Genomic DNA, 22,450 nt, shown 5'->3' with positions numbered 1-22,450 from the left:
CATGACAGACAGAGAGATAGAGGGAAGGAGAGGCAGAGGCAGGCTCCCTGCTGAGCAGAGAGCCCGATGTGGGACTTGATCCCAGGACCCTGGGATCATGACCTGAGCTGCTTAACCGACTGATCCACCCAGCTGCCCAACAAATTTTACTCATTTAGGCAGAATCTACACAAGTTCTCTTTTCCTTTCCCCCAGAAATCTGGACATTACTATACTAGAAATGGACATACTAATGATACAAAACTTATTAAAAAATTAGACATCCTAATGATACAAAACTTAAGCCATCTGGGAACACTTGACAAAAGTCGTTCTCAATGTTTGCACTTTCCAATGACTAAAAATTTACCTTTTAAACATGGGCGTGAACAAAAAATCTTAACCATTATGTCTGAATATTTTAGTTGATTTAACATGTTTTGTCAGTGGACTGCTTAAAACATGATGGCCATGGCATGTATTATTTTACCAAATTGTAAGTTCTAATTAATATTTTCAGTCCTTTAGGTCCTGGACAGTACACCGACCAGAGAAAAAGCTCAGTATACATAACATTTGTTGAATAAATGTAGGTAGAAGGAAGGAAGGAAGGAAGAAATGCAGTAGGATGATGGCTTAACTCACTGAGCCACCCAGGCGCCCCTACTATTTACCTTTTTAAGAGCAAGGAAAAATAACCACTCCATTTTATTTTAATATTCCCCATTTTGTTTCACCCCCTATAGTTAATGCTGATACCATCTATTTATGTTTTGTTTTTTTCCCTATTCCCATCTCCTCACCCTTTGGTATACAATACCTTTTTTTTTTTTTTTTTTTTTTTTTGACAGACAGAGATCACTGTAAGGACCTATTTTATATTTTTATTTTAGCCAGAGGCTTCCATTTAGGTTAAACAATAACTTTTTTTTTAACCCTTAAACTGTCCCTGCTCCCCCCTGTTAAAAACAAGTCCCGGAAACCAGCTCCAGGTGTGGAGGCCAAGAAAAACAAGGCTGTACCCACCTCGAGTCCCGCCCTGACATAAGTACAGCCATCTTGGCAAAGCAAAAGCAGGCACCTTGCTCTGTAAGAGTGGGTTAGCATCAGAATGGCCATCCTGAAGGCCGGGAAGCCATTTCCCTGAGCGTCCCTAACCAGCCCACCCTGCGCACGTAACTTGAGATAAGAGAAAGTAGCTAAAACCTAAGAAACAACTTAATCATATACCACCAGGGCGGTTAGGCGATGGCGCCACAGGGACCAGATGTTGAAGAAAAACAAATAGTTAACTTGCACAGATCACGATCCTGCAAGTCAGGAATCTCCCTTGGTTTGCAAATGTCCCAGTGATTTACAACAAAAAGGCCATCTTTTTTTTTTTTTTTTTAAAGGCCATCTTTTCAGTGGCCCAATTTCCAGAGACAAATGGCTTAGTACCTCTAGGCCTAAGGTCGCCCTCCCCACCATAAAACTGTAGGAGGATGAGGCAGAAGGAAATGTAAATAAAGCTAAATTTCTTCTATACCTAAATCACACTTAACCGCCAGGATGGCTCCAGGGTGACGCTGGGGTGGCAAAAGGTTAAACAAAGTTAAACTGTCAAAGTGGGGCGCAAGATATGTATGTAGCTATGGGAAAGTGCCTTGAAAATGCTATATAAACCCTTGGCTTTGAGTGTTCGGGGTCCTTGTTGAAACGCGCTGCGCCGGGCGGATACTTGGACCCCAGTCCAAGCTAGCTGGAAATAAACCTCGCTGTGTGACTTGTATTATCGAGAGTGTTCTCTGTCTAATTGAGGGGTGGTCGACTCCATACCCTAACAATCACGAGTAGGCAGAGAGGCAGGCAGAGAGCCCAATGCGGGGCTCGATCCCAGGACTCCGGGACCATGACCTGAGCCAAAGGCAGAGGCTTTAACCCACAGAGCCACCAGGCACCCCATGGTATACAATACCTTAAAGAGGTCTCAAAATGGAAAGTAAATAGAAAGTAAAGTTGGCTGAATATTTGCTACAAAAGAAAAAAAGTGTGAAAATGCATATTCTGAAAGGGTGTTGTACAGCTTACTTCGACTGTGAGTTGGATGCAGTCAAACTTGCTCTTGCCTTTGATCTCGATAAAGGTGGCTGCACCTTTGCCCTAACGGAATGGAACACTAGGTAATAGGCGCAGCACGAAGTTGACAACATGGATATCTGAGCTTAATATTTTAGCTGCGGGCGATGCAGAGCCTCCAGCTGGGAAGGAGAAGGATCAGCTAGCTCTGCTGACCTTCAGGAGCTGGGTCAGGAATAACCACCACAGGAAGGGTGTGCCGCGGGTGCCAAGTGTGTTAATTAACCTCAGGCCATGTTTAGATAGCATGGTGGGTTGGTTTTTTGTTTTGTTTTGTTTTGTTTTGTTTTTCTTATCAGCCAGTGCAAGGAGCTCTGAAATTTGCTCTAAAATCCCTAAGGAAGGATAAAGGTGACTCATTCTTTGTGCCCTGAATTTCCCCCCATCAGACCTGAAAGAGTGAGGTTTAGCTTTTTCCATGTGAGTGGGAGGGTTAGAGATTTTATTGTTACTTAATTGGGAAATGTGTGACTGAGAAGAGGAAGCAATGTTTAGCAATCCAGTGATCTAACATAATGGTAAATTTAGTGATTCCTTAATCTGTTAACGTAATTCTAAAATTTATGAAGAAATTTTGAGCCTGATTTGTCTTATAAATCAGGTTTACTATATTTGCAGTAGTCTTCTCAAAAGGATATATTTCCGAATAAGAATCCTTTGGGGTGCCTCCAAAAGTCAGGCGAAGTCTCTAGATCATTAGTTCTCAGAGTAGAATTGTGAAAATAAACTCACAGCAGCCTTTTTTAGTACTTCTTTTTACCCCACACACAGTATACATCAAAATTTAGTTTCTTCTTAGACTATGATATCCCAATTTCTTTTTTTTCTTTTTTTTAAAGATTTTATTTATTTATTTGACACAGACAGAGATCACAAGTAGGCAGAGAGGCAGGCAGAGAGGAGGAAGCAGGCTCCCTGCTGAGCAGAGAGCCCGATGCGGGCCTCAATCCCAGGACCCTGGGATCATCACCTGAGCCAAAGGCAGAGGCTTTAACCCACTGAGCCACCCAGGCGCCCCCTGTATCCCAATTTCTTGAAAACTGACCATACGTTAGCGATGATTAGTATTAACTGGAAATATCCCATTCAGAGACTGCCTCAGTCCTCACCAAGATGATAAAGATGACAGTTTTAAAAGAATCTCAGGCCAGCTGGTTGGTCTTTGTTGAATTTTTAGAAATCTCTAGGGATCAGACATCCTAGCCTTCATCAGCAATTTGGTTTTTATCCAACAACACTTACAGCTGTGAATTCTGTCCTTTTATAACTTAGCTTCTTCCTCATATGATTTTATTTCATAATACCCACACGCACACACCACACAATATGGATGGTAACTGGCCATTCTCTATCAGATAGACATTATAAATAAAATAAATATCAAAAAGTAGATTTCATAAATATTATTGAGTCATCCTAGAACCTTCTTTTCTCTGAACAAAAGAATTTTGGTGCTTGATAGGTCTGATCTTAATTTCAAGTAAAAATTAGGTTCCATGTAATAAATGGTGACATCAGAGAACCTGGCTTCCCAATCTCCCTCCCCACAAAGCTCAATAGACACTATCCATGAACAAAACCAGCTCTGGGAGTGCTCTAGAATCCACGCAGGATATTTTAGAAACACAGTGGAACAAAAGGAACACGAAGAGTAGTCACACAAAAAGAGAAGGAAAACAGATTCATTTTGCCTGCATCATCCCATCTCCCAGCCCAGCGTCGTTCAACACCAAGAAGGAACTCCCCAGCCAGAAAGAGTTCCTCTCACCCTCAAAGAGTGGGTTGAGTGACCAGTTTCCACAGCCTCTTGGGACACTGCACGAAGGTTCCGCTTCAGTTTCACCCCACCCAGACCTGCAAAGCTGAGATGTGTTGAGCCAGCTAAGAATAAGGAAGAAAAACAGAGGCTGTTATTAGCAAACACACAGTGGCAGCAATCATTGTTCATAGAGACCTGCTGTGCAGAAAAACTCAGCCGATTTTGTTACTGATAAAGCCAAAGGTCAGCACAGCGCCCACAGAACCCCTTGCACGCGGCCCACGTTTTGCCCCACAGGAGTTTTCTGGCTGATGCCAGCTGCTTGAGTCTCTCCTGCTCCTCCCCTGCCCTGGGTCTGGGACCATCGCCTGCAGCCATTGAAGGCTCTGTGGCCTGGTAACTGAAAGGCACCGCCCACTGGAGTCCCTGCCCACTCCCAGCAGAGCCCAGGAGCCATGCTCCCAGCCTGCTCTAGCTTCTGCAGCTGCACAAATGCAGGACCTCAATCTAGGCTCCCCTAGCTAAACCCACTACTATGCCTGGCCTCAAGCCTAGCCCGTTCAGGTGTGCACCTGGCCACCACTGGCTTGACACCAGTCCTTGGCCTCTACCCTAGCCAGCAAGCATGGGGGCGTGTATACAGCCATGGCTGAGTGCACTAACACCAAGGGCCTTTGCCGAGATCGAGTCCTTTCTTCCAGCCCTGGCCAGCACCATCATGCCCCCCTATAGCTAGCCCCTCCAGCTTTGCAGGTGTACACCCCCAGCCTGAATCTGTCACCAGCAGTCACAGGGGAGCACAGCAATAGTCAGGTCCTCTGCAGCTGCTAGTGACCTCAGGGTTAGCCCCAGCCCTTGTCACCTGCCCCGGTGTCCATCACTACACCTTTGCTGGCAACTGGCCCCAGCCACCACGAAGCCCCTGCAGCCGGCCCCCATAGTTAAGTGTGTGCATACCACCAGCTCCCTACCTGCTTACCCTGATCCTTAACTACTACTAGACCTGGAGGCGCTAGTTCGGATGCCAACAGCCCCTGCAGCAGCCACTGCAGACTCCTCATAGTGCCCACAAGGATCACATAGTTATTGATGCTGTGGGTCCCAGTGGCCTGAGCCAAAGAGACAGCACACTTCCCCAGACCTGGTGCTGCCACACACCCCCACATGTGGCACCTTGCATCACTAGACCCAGTGGATTACAACACGACCAAAGTACCCCCAACCAGAAGTAAAAGATTTCCCTTACTGAACCCAATCCATAAGGTCTGAGAGAGCTGACTGCTTTTTCAAATGTGTAGACACCAGTGCAAAGCTATAGGGATCACGAAGAATCAGGGAAACACGACACCACAAGGGAATACAATAAAACCCCAGCAGCTGGCCCCAGAAATGGAGATCCAGGAATTGCCTGACAAAAAATTCAGAGTAATTATTCTACAGATGGTCCTCAGATCGCTACAAGAGAACTCAGATCAACAAGTTAATATCAGGAAAATAATACAAGAACAAAATGAAGAGCACTACAAAGAGATTTAAAAAAAAAAAAAAAAAAAAAAAAAAAAAAAAGAAGAACCAAAGAGAAACTTCGGAGCTGAAGAATACAATGACTGAATCGAAGCATCCAATTGAGAGCTTCAGCAGCAGACTTGAGCAAGCAGAAGAATCAGTGAGTTAGACGATAAATTAATTGAAATTATCTAGTCAAGGAGCAAAAAAGAAAAAAAAAGAGTGAAAAAGAATGAAGAACACCTAGGTAAGTTATAGGACACCTATAAAAAGAAATAATGTGTACATCACTGAAGGTTCTGAAGGGAAAGAGATGGGGAAAGGGATAGGAAGCTTATTTAAAGAAATAATGGCTGAGAATTTCTCAACTCTGGGAAGAGTTGAACATCCAAGTTCATGAAGCCAATAGGTCACCTAAAAATTTTAATCCAAAACAATTTTATTTAGCACACATAATAACAAAACAGCCTAAAACAAAAAACAGTAAGAGGATTTTAAAAGCAGAGAGAGAGAGAGAGAGAGAGAGAGAGAGAGAGAAACTATCTTATACAAGGAAACCCCCGCAGGGCTTTTAGCTGATTTCTCAACGCAGACCTTACAGGCCAGGAGAGAATGGGATGTTATATTCAAATTGCTGAAAGAAAGTGCAGACCAAGAATACTTTCCCCAGCAACATTCCTTTTCAGAACTGAAGGCAAAGTAAGGACTTTCCCTAATAAGCAAAGCCAAAGAAATTCCTCATCAATAAATCTACCCTACAAGAAATGCGGAAAAGAATTCTTCAAGCTGAAACAAGATAATGCTGATTAGCAGCATGTAAACATGTGAAAATGTACAACACACTGATAAAGGTAAGCAGAGAGTCAGGTATAGAATCCTCCAATACTATAGTATAGTGATGCGTTGTTAACTACTTAACTCTAGTGTAAAGATTGAAGGAAAAGATGTACTAAAAATAGCTATAACTTCAACAATTTGTTAATGATTGCACAACATGGAAAGATACAAATGATGACATCAGAAACAAAAGGGAGAGTAAAGGCATACAGTTTTTGTATGTGATCAAAATTAAATTCTTGTCAGTATAAAATAGACTGATATATGTATATATGATGTTTTATGTAAGCCTCTTGGGATTCACAAAGCAAAAATTTACAATACATACAAAAAAGATAAGGAGAAGGAAATCAAACCATAGCACTGTGTAAAATCAATAATTTATAAAGAAAGACAGTAAGAAAGGAGACAAAGAAAAATAGAACTACAAAATGGCTGGAAAACACTTTCAAAGATGGCATTAGTACCTCCTCGCCTATCAATAATTATTCTAAATGTTAGTGGATTGAATTCTCCAATCAAAAGGCAGAGTGGCACTGCCACTCTGGGTATTTACCCTAAAGATACAAATGTAGTGATCTGAAGGGGCATGTACACCCGAATGTTTATAGCAGCAATGTCTACAATAGCCAAACTATGGAAAGAACCTAGATGTCCATCAATGGATGAATGGATAAAGAATATGTGGTATATATATACAATGAAATACTATGCAGCCATCAAAAGAAATGATATCTTGCCATTTGCAATGACATGGATGGAACTAGAGGGTATTATGCTTAGCAAAATAAGTCAATCGGAAAAAGACAACTATCATATGATCTCCCTGGTATGAGGAAGTGGAAATACAACATAGGGGATTTGGGAGGTAGGAAAAGAATAAATGAAACAAGATGGGATCAGGAGGGAGACAAACCATAAGAGACTCTTAATGTCACAAAACAAACTGAGGGTTGCTGGGGGTAGGGGGGTAGGGAGAGGGTGGTGGGGTTATGGACATTGGGGAGAGTATGTGATATGGTGAGTGCTGTGAAGTGTATAAACCTGGCGATTCACAGACCTGTACCCCTGGGGCTAATAATACATTTTATGTTTATTAAAAAATTTTTTTAAAAAGGCAGAGTGGCTAGATGGATAAAAAATAAGATCCCAACTATATACTGCCTACAAGAACTCTTCAGGTTTAAGAACACACATAGGCTGGAAGAGATGGCAAATATATTCCACACAATTGGAAACCAAAAGAAAACAGAAATAGCTATACTTATATCAGAAAAAAAGACTTAACACCAAAAACGGTAATAAGAGACAAAGATGGTCACATAATTATAAAGGGATCAATTAGTCAAGAACATATAATAATCATAAATATATATGCACCCAACATTGGAGTTTCAAAATTTATTAAGCAAATGCTAACAGATATGAAATATAAAATACAATAATACAATAATAGTAGGAGACTTCAATACCATACTCTAAACAATGGATGGACCATCCAAAAAGAAAATCAAGGAAATATTGGATTTGAACCATACTTTAGACCAAATGGAAATAACAGATACATACAGAACACTCCATCCAAAAGCAGCAGAATATATATTCTTCTCAAATGCACACAAAACATTCTCAAGCATAGATCAAATGATAAGTCATAAAACAAATCTTAGCGAATTTAAGGAGATTGAAATCCTAAGTGTCTTTTCTGACCACAATGGTAAAAAACTAGAAATCAATAGCAGGAGGAAACTGGAAAATTTAGAAATATGTGGACATTAAGCAAGTACACCTGAATAACCAATGGGCCAAAGAAGAAATCAAAGGTAAACCAAGAAATATCCAAGACAAAAATATCCAAGAAATATCCAAGAGACAAAAATGGAAGCCCAACATGTCAAAACCTATGGGAGGCTGCAAAAGCAGTTCTAAGAGGGAAGTTTATAGCAATGAATGCCTACAGAAATAGCTCAAATAAACAGCTTCACTTCAATTCTCAAGGAACTAAAAATAGAAAAACAAACTGAGCCCAAAGTTAGCAGAAGGGAGGAAATGAAGACCAGAGCAAAAACAAATAAAACGAATAACAGAGAAATAACGAAAGATCAATGAAACTAAGAGCCAGTATTTTTTGTAACGATAAACAAAATTGACAAAAGCTTAGCTAGACTAACTCAGAATAAAAGAGATGTGACTTAAATAAATGAAATCATAAATGAAAGAGAAATTACAACTTATACCACAGAAATACAAAGGATCATGAGAGAATACTATGAATAATTATACACCAAAAAACTGGACAATCTAGAGAAAGCGATAAATTCCTAGAAGCATACAATCTGCCAAGACTGAACCATGAAGAAATACAAATCTGAAGAAACCAAAAAAAGAGTAAGGAGATTGAATCAGTAATCAAAAACCTCCCAACACAGAAAACTCTAGGACCAAACTTTTTTTTTTCTTTTGTTTTAAAGATTTTATTTATTTATTTGACAGACAGAGATCACAAGTAGGCAGAGAGGCAGGCAGAGAGAGAGGAGGAAGCAGATTCCCTGCTGAGCAGAGAGCCCCATGCGGGGCTCGATCCCAAGACCCTGGGATCATGACCTGAGCCGAAGGCAGAGGCTTTAACCCACTGAGCCACCCAGGTGCCCCTAGGACCAAACTTTTAAAGAAGAATTAACCCTGGGGTTCCTGGGTGGCTCAATCCATTGAGTGTCTGACTCTTGGTTTTGGCTCAGATCGTGATATGAGCATCTTGAGATCAAGGCCTGAGTCTGGCTTCCAGTTCAGTAGGGAGTCTGCTTGAAGATTCTCTTCCTCTGCTCCTCCTTCTGCTTGTGCATGCACATTCTCTCCTTCCAATAAATAAATAAATATTTTTTAAAAAGAATTAACCCAATCCTTCCCAAACTCTTCCAAAAAACTGGGGAGAAGGGAACACTCCCAAATTCATTTTACAAAGTCAGTTTACCATGATACCAAGGCCAGATAAGAACATCACCAGAAAAATAAAATTATAGCCTAACTCTAATGAACACAGATGCAAAAATTCTCAGCAAAATACTAACAAATTCAACAGCACTTTAAAATGATCATACACCCTGATCAAGTAGGATTTGTCTCTGAGATTCAAAGATTATTCTACATACATGAATCAATAAGTGTAATCTACCACATTAATAGAAAAACAAAAATCATATGACCATCTTAATAGATGTAGAAAAACCATTTGACAAAATAAAAAATCCTTTCGTGTCCCCAAATTGGATATAAAATGAAGACACCTCAGCAAGGATGCCTACTCTCTTCACTTCTATTCAAAATATTACTGGAAGTCCTAGCCAGAGCAATCAGGCAAGAAATGTAAATAAAAGACATCCAAATAGTAAAGGGAAAAGTGAAGTTGTTTTTGTTTGTAGATGATACAGTCATGCATGAGACAATTGTCAAGACTCCACCAAAACACTGCTAGAACTAATCAACAAATTCAGTACTCTTGCAGGATACAAAAATCAACATCCAGGAAATAGTTGTGTTTCTATACACTAACAACAAGACATCTAAAAAAGAGCGCAGCATGCTGCGGAGGAATGGCGGTTGGTCTGCGGTGGGTTCAGATCTCCCCGGTTCGTTGGTGGCTTCTGAGCTCTGCTCTCCTCACTGAGCTGCTGTCCTGTGAAGAGGAACCCATGGCGCTCTGGGTCACCAGGAACACAAAAGTTAATGTTGAAAATAAGGCAAAGATCAGTATGGCAGGCACAAATCGTGTGCCTCTGGCCACAACTGCGGCCTCCAAGCCGGGGCTGAGGCCCAGAACAGCTCTTGGAGACACTGATCTCAAAGTCAATGACCAACCACAGGTCAATTTGCCTCTGAAAGAGGAAGCAAAAACTTTGGTTCCTGGAAAAGTTATTCCTAAAAAAAAATACCTAAACCTCTGGAAAAGGCACCCGAGTCTGTGTCGGAACCAGAGCCAGAACCTGAGCCCATTAAAGAAGAAAAACTTTCACCTGAGCTGATTTTGGTTAGTACTCCCTCTCCAAGCCCAGTGTAATCCTCTGGACGTGCCCCCTGCAGAAGAGTCTGTGTCAGGCATTCTCTGGTGTAATTCTTTGCAGTGAATGATGTGGATACAGAAGACGGAGCTGATCCAAAACTTCATAGTGAATTATGTGAAAGATGTTTATGCTGATCTGAGACAACTTGAGGAAGAGCAAGCAGTCAGACCAGCACTGAAAGTTCTCCATAATGGTGAATGGACACCAACTCTATAGCATTATCTGTCATACACTGAAGGATCTCTTCCAAATGTTAGGCAACACCTGGCTAATGGTATGGTCACGGTGAATCGTGGGCTTAGAAAGCACGTGACTATCAAGAACAAGTATGCCACATCTAAGCATGCTAAGTTTGGTGCGCTGGCACAGCTAAATTCTGCACTAGTTCAAGGTCTAGCCAAGGCTGTGGCAAAGGTGTAACTGTAAACATGAGTTGGAGAACTATAATAACTGCAAATAAAATTGGCACCATCTGCCGTCTCTACATTATATGTTACCTTTACTTACGTTTAATAAAGTTTGTGGTCCTTTTTACTTCTTATACCTTAAAAAAAACCTAAAAAAGAAATAAACAATCCCATTCATGATAGCATCAACAATAATAAAATACTTAGGAATAAATTTAACCAAGGTGATAAAATATCTGTACACTGACAACTATAAGAATTGGATCAAAGAAAATGAAAAAGATAAAAATGAATGGAAAGATATCTCATATTCTGCATCAAGAGAATTAATATCATTAAAATGTCCATATTACCCAAAACCATCTATATATTCAATGCAATCCCTATCAAAATGGCAATGACATTTTTCATAGAAATAGAATAAATTATTCTTACACTTGATCTTAGCCAAAAGGCCGGGAAGCGATTAGAATAAACTATTCTTAAATTTGTATGGAGCCACAAAAGATCTTGAATGGCCAAAGCAATCCTAAGAAAGAACAAAGCCAGAGGCAAACTGTACTACAAAGTTATAGTAATCAAAACAGTATGGTGCTAGCATAAAAACCAACACATGGACCAATGGAACAGAATTGAGAGTCCAGAGATAAATCTCCACATATGTGCTCAACTAATATTTGGCAAGGGAGCCAAGACTACTTAATAAGGGGAAAAGATAGTTTTTCTAGCACCCCTTATTGAAGAGACTATCTTCAATAAGGGGTGCTAGAAAAACTGGATAACTACATGAGAAGAATGAAATTCTTCTATATTACACTACTCACAAAGATGAACTTGTAATGGATTAAAGACTTAAACATAAGGTCTGAAACCATAAAACTCCCACAGGAAAACATGAGAAGAAAAACCCCTTGACACTGGTCTTGGCAGTGATATCCTGCATATTACGCCAAAATCACAAACAATGAAAGCAAAAATTAATTACTAGGACTGCAAACCAAAAAGCTTCTGCACAGTGAAGCAAACAACAAACAGCATGAAAAGGCAACCTACTGAAGGGGTAAAATGTTTGCAAATCATATATTGGATAAGGGGTTAATATCCAAAACATATGAAGAACTCTTACAACTCAGTAGCAGAATCAAGCAATCCGATTAAAAATTGGGTAGAGGAATTACACAGACAACTTTCCAAGGAAGACATACATACGGCCAACAGGTACATGAAAAGGTACCCAACATCACTCATCATCAGGGAAATGCAAATCAAAACCACATGAGCTACCATCTCACACCTGTTAGAATGGCTAGTATCAAAAAGATAAAAGATAACAAGTGTTGGCAAGAATGTGGAGAAAAGGGACCCCTTGTGCAGTGTTGGTGGTCCTTTTTACTTCTTATACCTTAAAAAAAAAACCTAAAAAAGAAATAAACAATCCCATTCATGATAGCATCAACAATAATAAAATACTTAGGAATAAATTTAACCAAGGTGATAAAATATCTGGTGCAGCCACTATAAAAACAATATGTAGATTCCTTGAAAAATTAAAAACTAAAGCTAGAACTATCTTACGATTCAGTAATCCCACTTCTGGGTATATATGGAAAAGACTTGGCATTAGTATCTTATAGGGATACCTGCACTCCCATGTTCCCTGCAGCATTATTTCACAAGAGCCAAGATGTGGAACAACCTAAGTGCCCCGCAACAGGTGGATGGATAAAGAAGATGATTTATAAATATAAAATGGAATATTACTCAGCCATGAAAAAGAAGGAAATTCTGCCATTTGTGGCAACCTGGATGAAACTTGAGGGCATAATGCTAAGTGAACTAAGTCCAACAAAGAAAGACAAATACTGTGTGATTTCACATGTATGTGGAATCTATCAAAGTTGAACTCAGAAACAGAGTAATGCGGTGGCTATCAGGTGCAGGAGTGTGGAGGGCATTGAGAGCTATTGGTCAAAGTACACAGATTTACAGTTAGGAGATCAACAAATTCGGGGCATCTAAGGTATGGAATGGGATTATGGCTAATCATACTGTATTATATACTTGAATGTTGCTAAGAGACTAAATCTAAAATGTTCTCACCCCAAACATCAATGGTAATTAGGTGACAGGACAGAGGTGTTAAGCTAATGATATGGTGGTAATCATTTTGCAAAATATGAATGTATTAAATCAACCCGTCGTACATAGTACAGATTACTGAGGTTTAAGAATCCAGCTCTTTTGTAACCAAGGTTATAAGAATTGATTCAGTGAAATTTCATTAGTGTATGCTAAAATGTCTGGGTAAAAGGCTGTTGGAGAAAATGAAATTCATATGGCCACGGAGTATTCCCCAAATGTGACTTACTAGCTACAAAAGTAAAATGAAACCTTTACATATATAACAGAGAAATCTGGTGATCAAACTTAATACCACCAAAAACAGGACAAACTGAGAGTACTTACCCCCTAATGCAACGCACTGAGGATACAAAGTCACCTGTACGTAGATGACAGAGTAAATGATAGTTCTGTATCAGTGTGAAATTTCTTGGATTTGTTCATTGCCTTGTGGTTATATAGGTAAAAGTTGTTCTTTGGAAAAACATCATTTGGTGAATCATCACGTTGTAATGCTTTAAATATCTTACAATTTTATTGGTCAATTATATCTCATTAAAGCTGAAGAAACATTACAAATAAATATAAATAAATAAAAGTAAAAATAAGCAAGGATTGGCTTAGCTAGCGTTTCTAAACTAACAGACAATATATTTTTTAAATTTTTTATTTTTTATAAACATATATTTTTATCCCCAGGGTTACAGGTCTGTGAATCACCAGGTTTGTTTTATTCGTTCATTTGAGACAGACAGAGCACAAGCAGGGGGAGAGGCAGAGGGACAGGCAATAATCCTCTGGCATAAACCGGAGGATTATACCACCGCGGTTACCCAGTGAGAGTGCATAACCTGTACCTAGCACAATAGCTTTGAAAATATCCTAGGTCACTCACACTTTGGTGAATCTGCTCGTGTGGTAGAAAGAACATGGACTTTTTTTTTTTTTTTTTTTAACCAGAAAGGTGTGCATTAATGTTGACACAGTTCCACAGTAGTTGTGAAATGGCTTGTGCCTATCATTTGTTTGGCTTAGACGAGGATGTTTTGCTAAATGTTAGCTAACTGTGTTACAGACATTTGTTTTGGGTGCTGGCCTCTCCTCCACTGGCAGCGCTTGCCAACCCCCCAGAAGAACACATGCCCACGCGTCTACCCATTTCCCAGACTGTGCAGATCCTAACTGAGGATTCATTCAGAACAACGGCCAAGACCAAATCGTGAGCATATGGGTATATTCACAGTCTGATTTGCTGACACTTAACTGCAAAGTTAGAGCCTACAAAATGAGTGGAAGTGGAAGAAAGAGGTCTCATACAAGATCTTCTTTGCCTCTGAGATTCTGTCCACAACATGAGGTGACAGTCTTGTCTCCTCCCAGTGCCGTGAGGGTCACCAGGCCATGAGCACCAAACTCGGTACTTAGTTTTCCCTTCCCAGCCCCTGAACAGTGACACGTTTGGCCCATTACATGCAAAAGCACAGAGAATCTCAGCCCCACTGGGGCAGAGCCCATCTCTGTTGGGTGAATCCACCCTTTTAATACTAAGAAGATCAATAACACAGACACCAAGAGGGCTCATTCATTTTAACAGTCGAGCACAACTTTATTAATTCTTCCTAGGAATCATCTCCCCGGGCCCCGCCTACCCCCCACCCCCCACTACCCAAATACAACAGCTACAAGTATTCAAATTTCATAAATGCGATATTGCAAAAGCAGGGGAACTAAGAAAAGCCTTCATAGTGCTGAGATAAAACAATGCTTAATCATGCTCTCAGTACATGTTACTAAATGCTAAGTACTAGAAACCGGAAGAGATCTGCGGGCAGCTGGCAGCCGGCGGCTTGGGAGAAGGATGGACGACAAGCCGGGTAACACAGGACGGCGCTCTCTGTTCCGGTAACTCCGTTGGTATCCAGGTTTAAAAAACAAACAAACGAACGAACAAGCAAACAAGGAACCCTGGAGACACACTTTCAGGGCACAAATGGACCACAGAGGGTAGAGAGGGCCAAGGTTCTCAGACGCCTAGAACTGTGGTTCCCCCTCTTGATCTCACTCTGGTGGAAAGAACTGACTCTGTGAGCCTGTGTCAGAGTAATAGCACAATGAAAATTTGCTGAATGAATGAACTGATACCTGGCTGCAGTGTGAACAGGCCAGACCTAAGTTTCTTTGCTGGGACGTTTTGGGGAGGCAACATTGTCCACGGCAAGCCTGACTTGCCAGGACGGACCTGCAGTGACCTGCACATCCTGGGAGTTTGCCCAAAGGAACAACCAAGTTCTTACTACTGTATCCTGGTCGTCGGAATATGCCCACCCAGCATCAAAATTTGCAGCCTCAGGTTCAATACCACATGCTCATTTTATGTTGATTACTATGGAATCTGGAGTGGAATGTGACTAGTGTGAGACCCCCCCACTCCTCCCTGTCCCTTTTGTCTTTTTCACTTTCAATGGCCTTCCTCCTGTTCTCTCCCCCCCCCCCCGTCCTCCCCTTTTCTCCTTGTCTTGTGCCCGTCCCCCAGCTTTCTTCTTTCTTCCTCATTACCAAGGTTAAGTAGTTCTAAATATCTGTAGCTTCACAGGGTGGGGCAAGTAAAGCTATTTTTAGTTTCCAGAAATAAGAGCATTTCCAAGAAAAACAAAAAACAAAAAACCCTGTTCCTGGCCAAACTAACAGTGATTCACAGACTCTCTCTTGAACTCATGCATATCTAGAACATTCTACTGGGTGTGAATTCAACACACAGTAAGCTGGGGATTTTGGCTTCCAGGACATAAATTTGATGATGATGATGATGATGATGATGATGATGATGTAAAAATAAACCAGTATTCACACAAGTAAGAGCCATTTTGTGTGTGTATTTAAATAAAACAAGGGGTAGGTGCTATTTTAAAGCAGCTGGGCATATCGGATAAATCTTTGGCACAATCCTTAGTTTAAGACTTTAAATTATTTCGACTTGGGCCTTATATGGTTCTAAATGTCTTTTCATTCATTCATTCATTCAGTAAACTTTCACTGAGTATTCACTCTGCCAAACATCCTTGTAAATGCTCCGACGGCCGTCCTGTCACTCTTAAGTGTTCAATCCTTCTTGGCATATCTTATCTCCTAAATATTTGGAAGATTTCATTCACTATGGCGACAATAATTACAAAGATAATACAAGACGGAAAATGAGTGGCCACTCCCTGGATTGTTGCCTCTTTTGGGGAGTACATGAGCCTATCTCCAGGTGGCCTGCTATCACAGAAAGACCCCCAAACCTGGGGCTGCGTGGACTAGATGTGGTCTACGCTTCAGAATCTTTGGGAAGTTACTTCCCCACTTTGAGTCCCTATTTTTTTTTTTTAATCCTAAACCTGAGTCCAGGAACCCTTGCCCTATCTTTCTCTGGCATTATTATGAGTGAAACATGAAATCAAGTTTGTAAAAGTGCTCTGAAAACCATAAAGCCCATACAAATGAGAATTATCACTATCAAACAATCTTTAACATTCCTTTCAGGGAAAACCTTCCCCTTATAGCTTGTTTCTCTCTTTTTTTAAGGGTTGGGGGGCACTTACATGATCAACTAGCATTATTGGGTTAGGTACTTGGCGGCATAACCCACACTGATCTCACTGGAAGACAGCAGTTAGAAGTTTTCCTTGTTGAAAATGAAATGCACTCCCCGGGGGCCAGACTCAGAGTTGGAGATGCACTGTTTACTGAGGGTTTCAGCTAAGGCTTCAGGTCCGCAGAGGAAAACTCCTATTCTGGTACTTCGGGGGAAAGAAAGGAAAAATAAAACAGTGTCAGGCTTTTGGATGAGACAGACTACAAAGCACGTGAGGGCATTTCCTCTTGATTTTAGGCTCTAGGGCAGAGTCCCCCCTGCTCCTTTGTCTTTTCCTCTGTGGGCCATGTTCAGATTACTCTGTGCGGGAGTGTGGTTCAGCCCTGTTTGTGGGGACAGATGCAAAAGGCTGTTGACTTCCCTGGGAAAGAGCCCTCAAGGAGAGAAAAAATGGTGGTGAAGTGATGTTTGTGGACTGGTTCCCTTCAGGGCTCTATGACGACTCTGCCAACAAACAGCTGGGTGCGGCTTTATCCTTCTCTGTTTTAGACTCTAAAGCCTAGTTCCTCAAGGTGTGGTCCCAGACCAGTAATTTCCTAGTCAGCTTTTTAAGAATGTAGATTCTCAGGGTGCCTGGGTGGCTCAGTGGGTTAAGCCTCTGCCTTCAGCTCAGGTCATGATCTCAGGGTCCTGGGATGGAGCCCCACTCGGTGGGGAATCTGCTTCTCTCTCTCCCTCTGTCCTTCCCCCTGCTCATGCTATCTCCCCCAAGAAAGTAGAATCTCATCTCCCACCCCAGACCCACTCAGTCAGCATCTGCCTTGTAAAAAGATCCCCAAGTGATTCATATACTCATTAAAGGATAAAAAGCAAAGGTGTGAAAGGTATATTTGTGGTGATTTCTTGAGTTTATCATGTGTTCTAGCAAGACAGAGGATCTCCTCAAACTTCCAGAATGGGTACAGCTTTAATGAAGGCACAAAGGACCATAGGATGTCTGGCAACTTATGATTTTAGACCCCAAAACTAAAACTGAAAGTGGGCACCATATCTCCTTAATGATAAAAGTCTAAATCATATTGAATGAAAAGAAGTAGATACACCAGTGAGATTTAGGAGCCAAAAGAAAAGAGCTAAGTTATGGCCTCACTTGGGAGGAACAGGGTTCAGAAAGGCAGACGTGAGCCCCCCTGCCACCATCTTTGTTTATAATAAGTAATTATTATAATTACTTACTGTAATTATAATCCAGGTAAAATTGATAATTATTATGATTACTTACTATAATCATAATCCAGGTAATTTTGGTGTGCTCTAAAGCCTCCCTTGTAAAGTCATATGTATCTGGAAACTTTTATTGGGTGTGAATACAGTAATCTAGGTATTTTAGTTTTCAGAATATACAAATCTAGCTGTGTTTGGGAGCTCCCTCTTTCGGTGACAGCGAAAGGGCTGGATCACCCAACTCCTTACTTTGGGTGTTGACTTGCGATTGTCTTGAATTCATTATCCCAGTTGGGTCGTCCATACAAGGTCTTTTGTTTCAGGCCTGTGATCACATCTTTCTCCTCGTCATGGTGCACGGCAAAGTGATCGGCCTGTGGGAAAGGGCACGAATTCACAAAAAAGAGACAGGCTGTAAGGAAAACACCGCTCTATTTACGTATCTCGCAAGCCAAGTTCTCACTACCCATTCTAACCATGTATATATTGGAGGGCTAGAAGGTAGACAATGATGAACAAACTGGGTCTCCTCAGGGAATTTACAGTCTAGAAGGGCAGACCTTGAAGTATGAGCATGAATAATCCTTTTTGCAGAACAGCGTATCACGAGTGCCACAGGAGAGGTACAACTATCTCAGTGAGAGTGAAGTGGGGAGGCGGAATGGGATGGATATAGGAAGACAAGGTTGGCAGCACTTGGCATCGGGCATGGAAGGTGTGGGTAGGATTTAAATTCTGACTAGTTTTCTTCCTGTTCTACATATGACTTTCTCTCTTGACCTTAATAGACTCCCACTCCTTTAGGAGAATTGCTAAGAACTAAAACAACCACAGACTAAAATGCACTCATATCTTGGCAACATAATGAGACAACAAATCAAGTCTAAAGCTAGTGTGTGTGTGGGTGTGTATGTGTGGGTGTGGGTGTGTGGGTGGGTGTGGGTGTGTGGGTGTGGGTGTGTGGCTGTACATAGTCACCTGTTGTTTTCTGCTACCATTCTAGGGGGTCTCAGTTCGAACAACAGATAGTTTTCATAAAAGTGGTTCATTACATTTATTTAAAACTTGAATCAGATTTTAAAGATTTTTTTTTTTTATTTGACAGAGAGAGAACACAAGTAGGCAGAGAGGCAGGCAGAGAGAGAGGAGGAAGCAGGCTCCCCGCCGAGCAGAGAGCCCGACGTGGGACTCGATCCCAGGACCCCGAGATCATGACCTGAGACGAAGGCAGCGGCTCAACTCACTGAGCCACCCAGGCGCCCTTGAATCAGATTTTAAATTCACTGGACAGGGGATGGTTGATGGGGATGGAGGAGGTTAACAAGGGTGACCACTGTGATTTAATAATCCTGTAAGGACTAATTTTGTAAAGCAAAACAGTTATTTTGCAATGCAAATAAATTTCTCATCTAAAAAACCGTGTCTGGTTTTTTAAGTAATAAAACTGCAAAGTAATTCATAAATTATAGATTTTTTCCCCTTGGGTTTCATTTTTTATCAAATATTTGCTGTTTTGTTTTGTTTTTAAATTGCAGAAATGGCATGTGAAATACTTTTTTCTTGGGGTACCTGGGTGGCTCAGTGCGTTGAGCCACTGCCTTCAGTTCAGGTCATGATCTCGGGGTCCTGGGAACGAGTCCCACTTCGCGCTCTCTGCTCAGCATGGAGCCTGCTTCCCCCCACCCCCGCCTGCCTCTTTGCCTACTTGTGATCTCTATCAAATAAATAAATAAAATCTTTTTTAAAAAATCCTTTTTTCTGGAGCAACAATGTTCATGGTCATCTGTTCCCAGATCTACAATTGCAACAAGACTCTTCTAAGACTTGGAGGATCGATGATAAACAATATGCCAAAACCCAAATGAAGGGTCAGTTTTCACAATCCAAGGTGCTTGTGAAAGTTGCCCAGGAGGGAGGAGGCAATGTGTGGCTATGGCCACCTTTCTCCCTGATACCAGCCAGGTACGGGCAGAGACTCTTGTCTTAGCTCCTTACTCAGGTTGAGCTAATGCTGCTTCTGCTGCTTCCAGGCCAAGTCATTGATGTTTGCTTATTTAGAAAGATTTTAGGGGCCCCTAGGTAGCTCAGTCAGTTAAGCATCTGTCTTCAGCTCAGGTCATGATCCCAGGGTCCTGGGATCGAGTTCCACATCAGGCTCCCTGCTTGGCAGGGAGTCTGCTTCTCCTTCTGCCTCTCCCTTTGGCTTGTGCTCTCTCTCAAATAAATAAATAAAATCTTTAAAAAAAAAAATAAAGAAAGATTTTACCCCCTAGGAATCATTAACTTGTTTCAGAGTTTCTCAATTTTAGCACTTTTGACATTTGAGACCAGATAATTCTTTGTTGTGGGTGAGCTGTCATAAATTGTAGAATGTTTTCGTTGTTAACATGGGAGCTACACATGCACACACACACATACATATATAATGTGTTATGTTTTATGTATTGTATGTTATATTACACACACATATACAGACATATATGCTATATTATACATATGCACACATATATCATTTTCATTAAATGTATTTTGATTTATTGATAAATGATAATCATGAACTAGTAGGAGTTTCTAAGAGTGCAGGTTCTGGAACATTCTGCCTCTGTCTCTTACTAGTTGGGTGCCCTTGGACAAATGACTTAACCTGTTCTGGCCTTTGCTTTCCTTGTCAGTAAAGTGTGGAGAATAATACCAGCTACTTCATAGGACTGTTGTAAGGATTGAATTTGACAATCTGTGTAATCACTAATAAAAATACCTAGCACATGGAATATGCTTAATAACTATGAGCACTTATTATTACTATTTACTAAATGTATTGTGTGTATTGTAAAATAGACATGAACATAAAATTAAAGGAATATGTATGTGTGTACAGATAGAGGTAGAGATAGGCATAAAGAGAGGGAGAAAGACAGCTAATATTTTCTTCCCATTACCCTGTGGATCATCTTGTCCAGGTGGTTCGAGACCCTTGGAAGAAGCATGACTCTAAGAAGGTCAAAGTCATGGCTCTTATTCCCTGTGGGCTCCCTAGCTTTGATTCCAACTTCGAATCTAGTCTCAAGAGTCTGAACATGTGCGGACACTGAGTGAGAGCGGATGGGCTGGATCTCCCAACTCCACCAACTGTTCTTGGTAAGAATGGAATAGGGAACACTCCAGTAACCAAAGGGAAGTCGGTCTGCCCCGGGGAACTGTGGGAAGGATGCGAGAGTTGGGATCTCGCCCTCACCTGAGACTCATCCCAGCCCGTGAGATAGATGTTATAGCTGAGGAAGCCGGCGTTGTTCCTCTCCTGCATCTGGGTCTCTAGAAGCTGCAGCAAGTCCGCAAACCACTCAAAGGCGTGTGTGTCCCGGCACAGCCAGTAGAAGTATATCTGCAAAAGGTCTCATCAGAATGCACAGACGGGTTTCTACCCCACCCAACCCTGCAACCTTTCCCTGTTTCCCTAGAAACATAGGTTTTCAGAAAGCTCTGGACATCTCACAAGCTAGCTCACATGAACCTGCACAGGCCTTCACCCCGTGGGGCAGTAAATACCTTGGTCTCAGAAATGCATGGCTTAGGAAAACAACATCAGCTCAGCGCTTTCCCTCTGGGTCTGCTCTTGGCCACCTCAAATGCCTGGCTTCCTTTGTCCCGCCTCTCAGAAAGCCCAATTGGCTCTAGGCTAGCTTCACTGCCCGATAATGCCAGACATTCCTGAGTTCCTGGGGGGGAGGGCGGGGGAGCTGCTCTTCCTCTACCTTCTCCATATAGCAAAGAGAGAAAAGGGGAGAATAAAAAGTCACCGTCTGCTCAATGTCCCTACTCGAGGTTCTCTCTAAAGTGATTCGAATGACTCAGGTTTTATTCAAGATGTCCTTTACCGGGCAATGAAACCAAATGTACATGTGACCAAAAAATGCCCTGGGAATTTACTCTGAGGAGATACCCGTAAGAAAGTAAGTACAAGTTTCATGAAAGGGCGTGTTTCCTGCCCTCCCCTTGCAAAAAAAAAAAAAAAAAAAAAAGGTATTGGGAGACCGGAAAAGCAATCAATCTCAATATCTAAATAGGATGGTATGATTCTGTACCCTCTCAATGCCACATAAAGAATCATTAAAAAGAATTATTATAAAGGCTGTGACAACACTGAAAAAACACTATGTTTTTTTTTTTTGAAAAAGTATACGTACTCAATATTTACAACTTTCCAAGAGTATGTAAACACGTGAGAAAATATTGGACGAGAATCCACAGAAAGGGTAGCTACTGCATCAGGGTTGCTAACATTTTCCATCCCCACTACCTTTCTTCCCAATTTCTTCTAATGCTCTCCAAGCGCAGTATATTACTTGCAATAATAGACCCGCTTATTTATAAGCACATTTGACTTATCAAACAGCTCTTTTATGAGAAGTCTGTCTCTCTGGAACCACCTGGAACTTGTGTTCACTTCCTTTGGTCTCCGCCAGCCTCTTCCCAGAAGGCTCTCTTTCACTTTGCTGGGCCAAGTGGGATGATTGCCCCCCAGCCCTCCAAAAAAATGAAGGGACTCACCTTTTTGAGTCTCAGATTGGTGGCATTGTTGCAGTATTTGTACCAGACAGACTTGAGAATGGACGCAAAGGGTGTGACCCCAATCCCTGCTCCCACTAACATCACCACCTCGTAACTGAACACATCTTCACTGGCTGTGCCGAAGGGCCCGTCCACAGCTATCCTGCAGGGAAGCGTGTGAGGAGGTGGTTAGAGGGTCACCTCGTACTGCAGAGTAGGATGGGGCACAGCTTATGTCCCACCGAACTGGCACAAGGTATCTACAGGGCACACTCTTCTATGAAATGGCTTTCAACTTGGTGTCAACATTGTGGTTCGA

At 41.5% G+C, this 22,450-nt stretch overlaps 1 protein-coding gene and 1 pseudogene across 1 annotated transcript in view; one reads left to right on the top strand and one right to left on the bottom strand.

Moving 5' to 3' along the window:
- The first annotated feature begins 9,888 nt into the window (after positions 1–9,888).
- Positions 9,889–10,473, top strand: LOC131820919 (G2/mitotic-specific cyclin-B1-like; annotated as a pseudogene).
- Positions 10,474–16,088: 5,615 nt separating this feature from the next.
- Positions 16,089–22,450, bottom strand: part of LOC131821380 (cytochrome b-245 heavy chain) — a 33,501-nt gene continuing 27,139 nt past the window's right edge. The window contains exons 10-13 of the mRNA XM_059157445.1: positions 22,132–22,294; positions 20,819–20,965; positions 17,833–17,957; positions 16,089–16,564 (exon numbers count right to left, since the gene is read on the bottom strand). Of these exons, the coding sequence (XP_059013428.1) occupies positions 16,438–16,564; positions 17,833–17,957; positions 20,819–20,965; positions 22,132–22,294 (562 nt within the window). The 3' untranslated portion in view covers positions 16,089–16,437. The remainder of the gene's footprint in view (positions 16,565–17,832; positions 17,958–20,818; positions 20,966–22,131; positions 22,295–22,450) is intronic.

The sequence above is a fragment of the Mustela lutreola genome, chromosome X (genome assembly GCF_030435805.1).
Source record: "Mustela lutreola isolate mMusLut2 chromosome X, mMusLut2.pri, whole genome shotgun sequence".
NCBI classification, from domain to species: domain Eukaryota; kingdom Metazoa; phylum Chordata; class Mammalia; order Carnivora; family Mustelidae; genus Mustela; species Mustela lutreola.
This window is presented reverse-complemented; position numbering and strand designations above follow the sequence as displayed.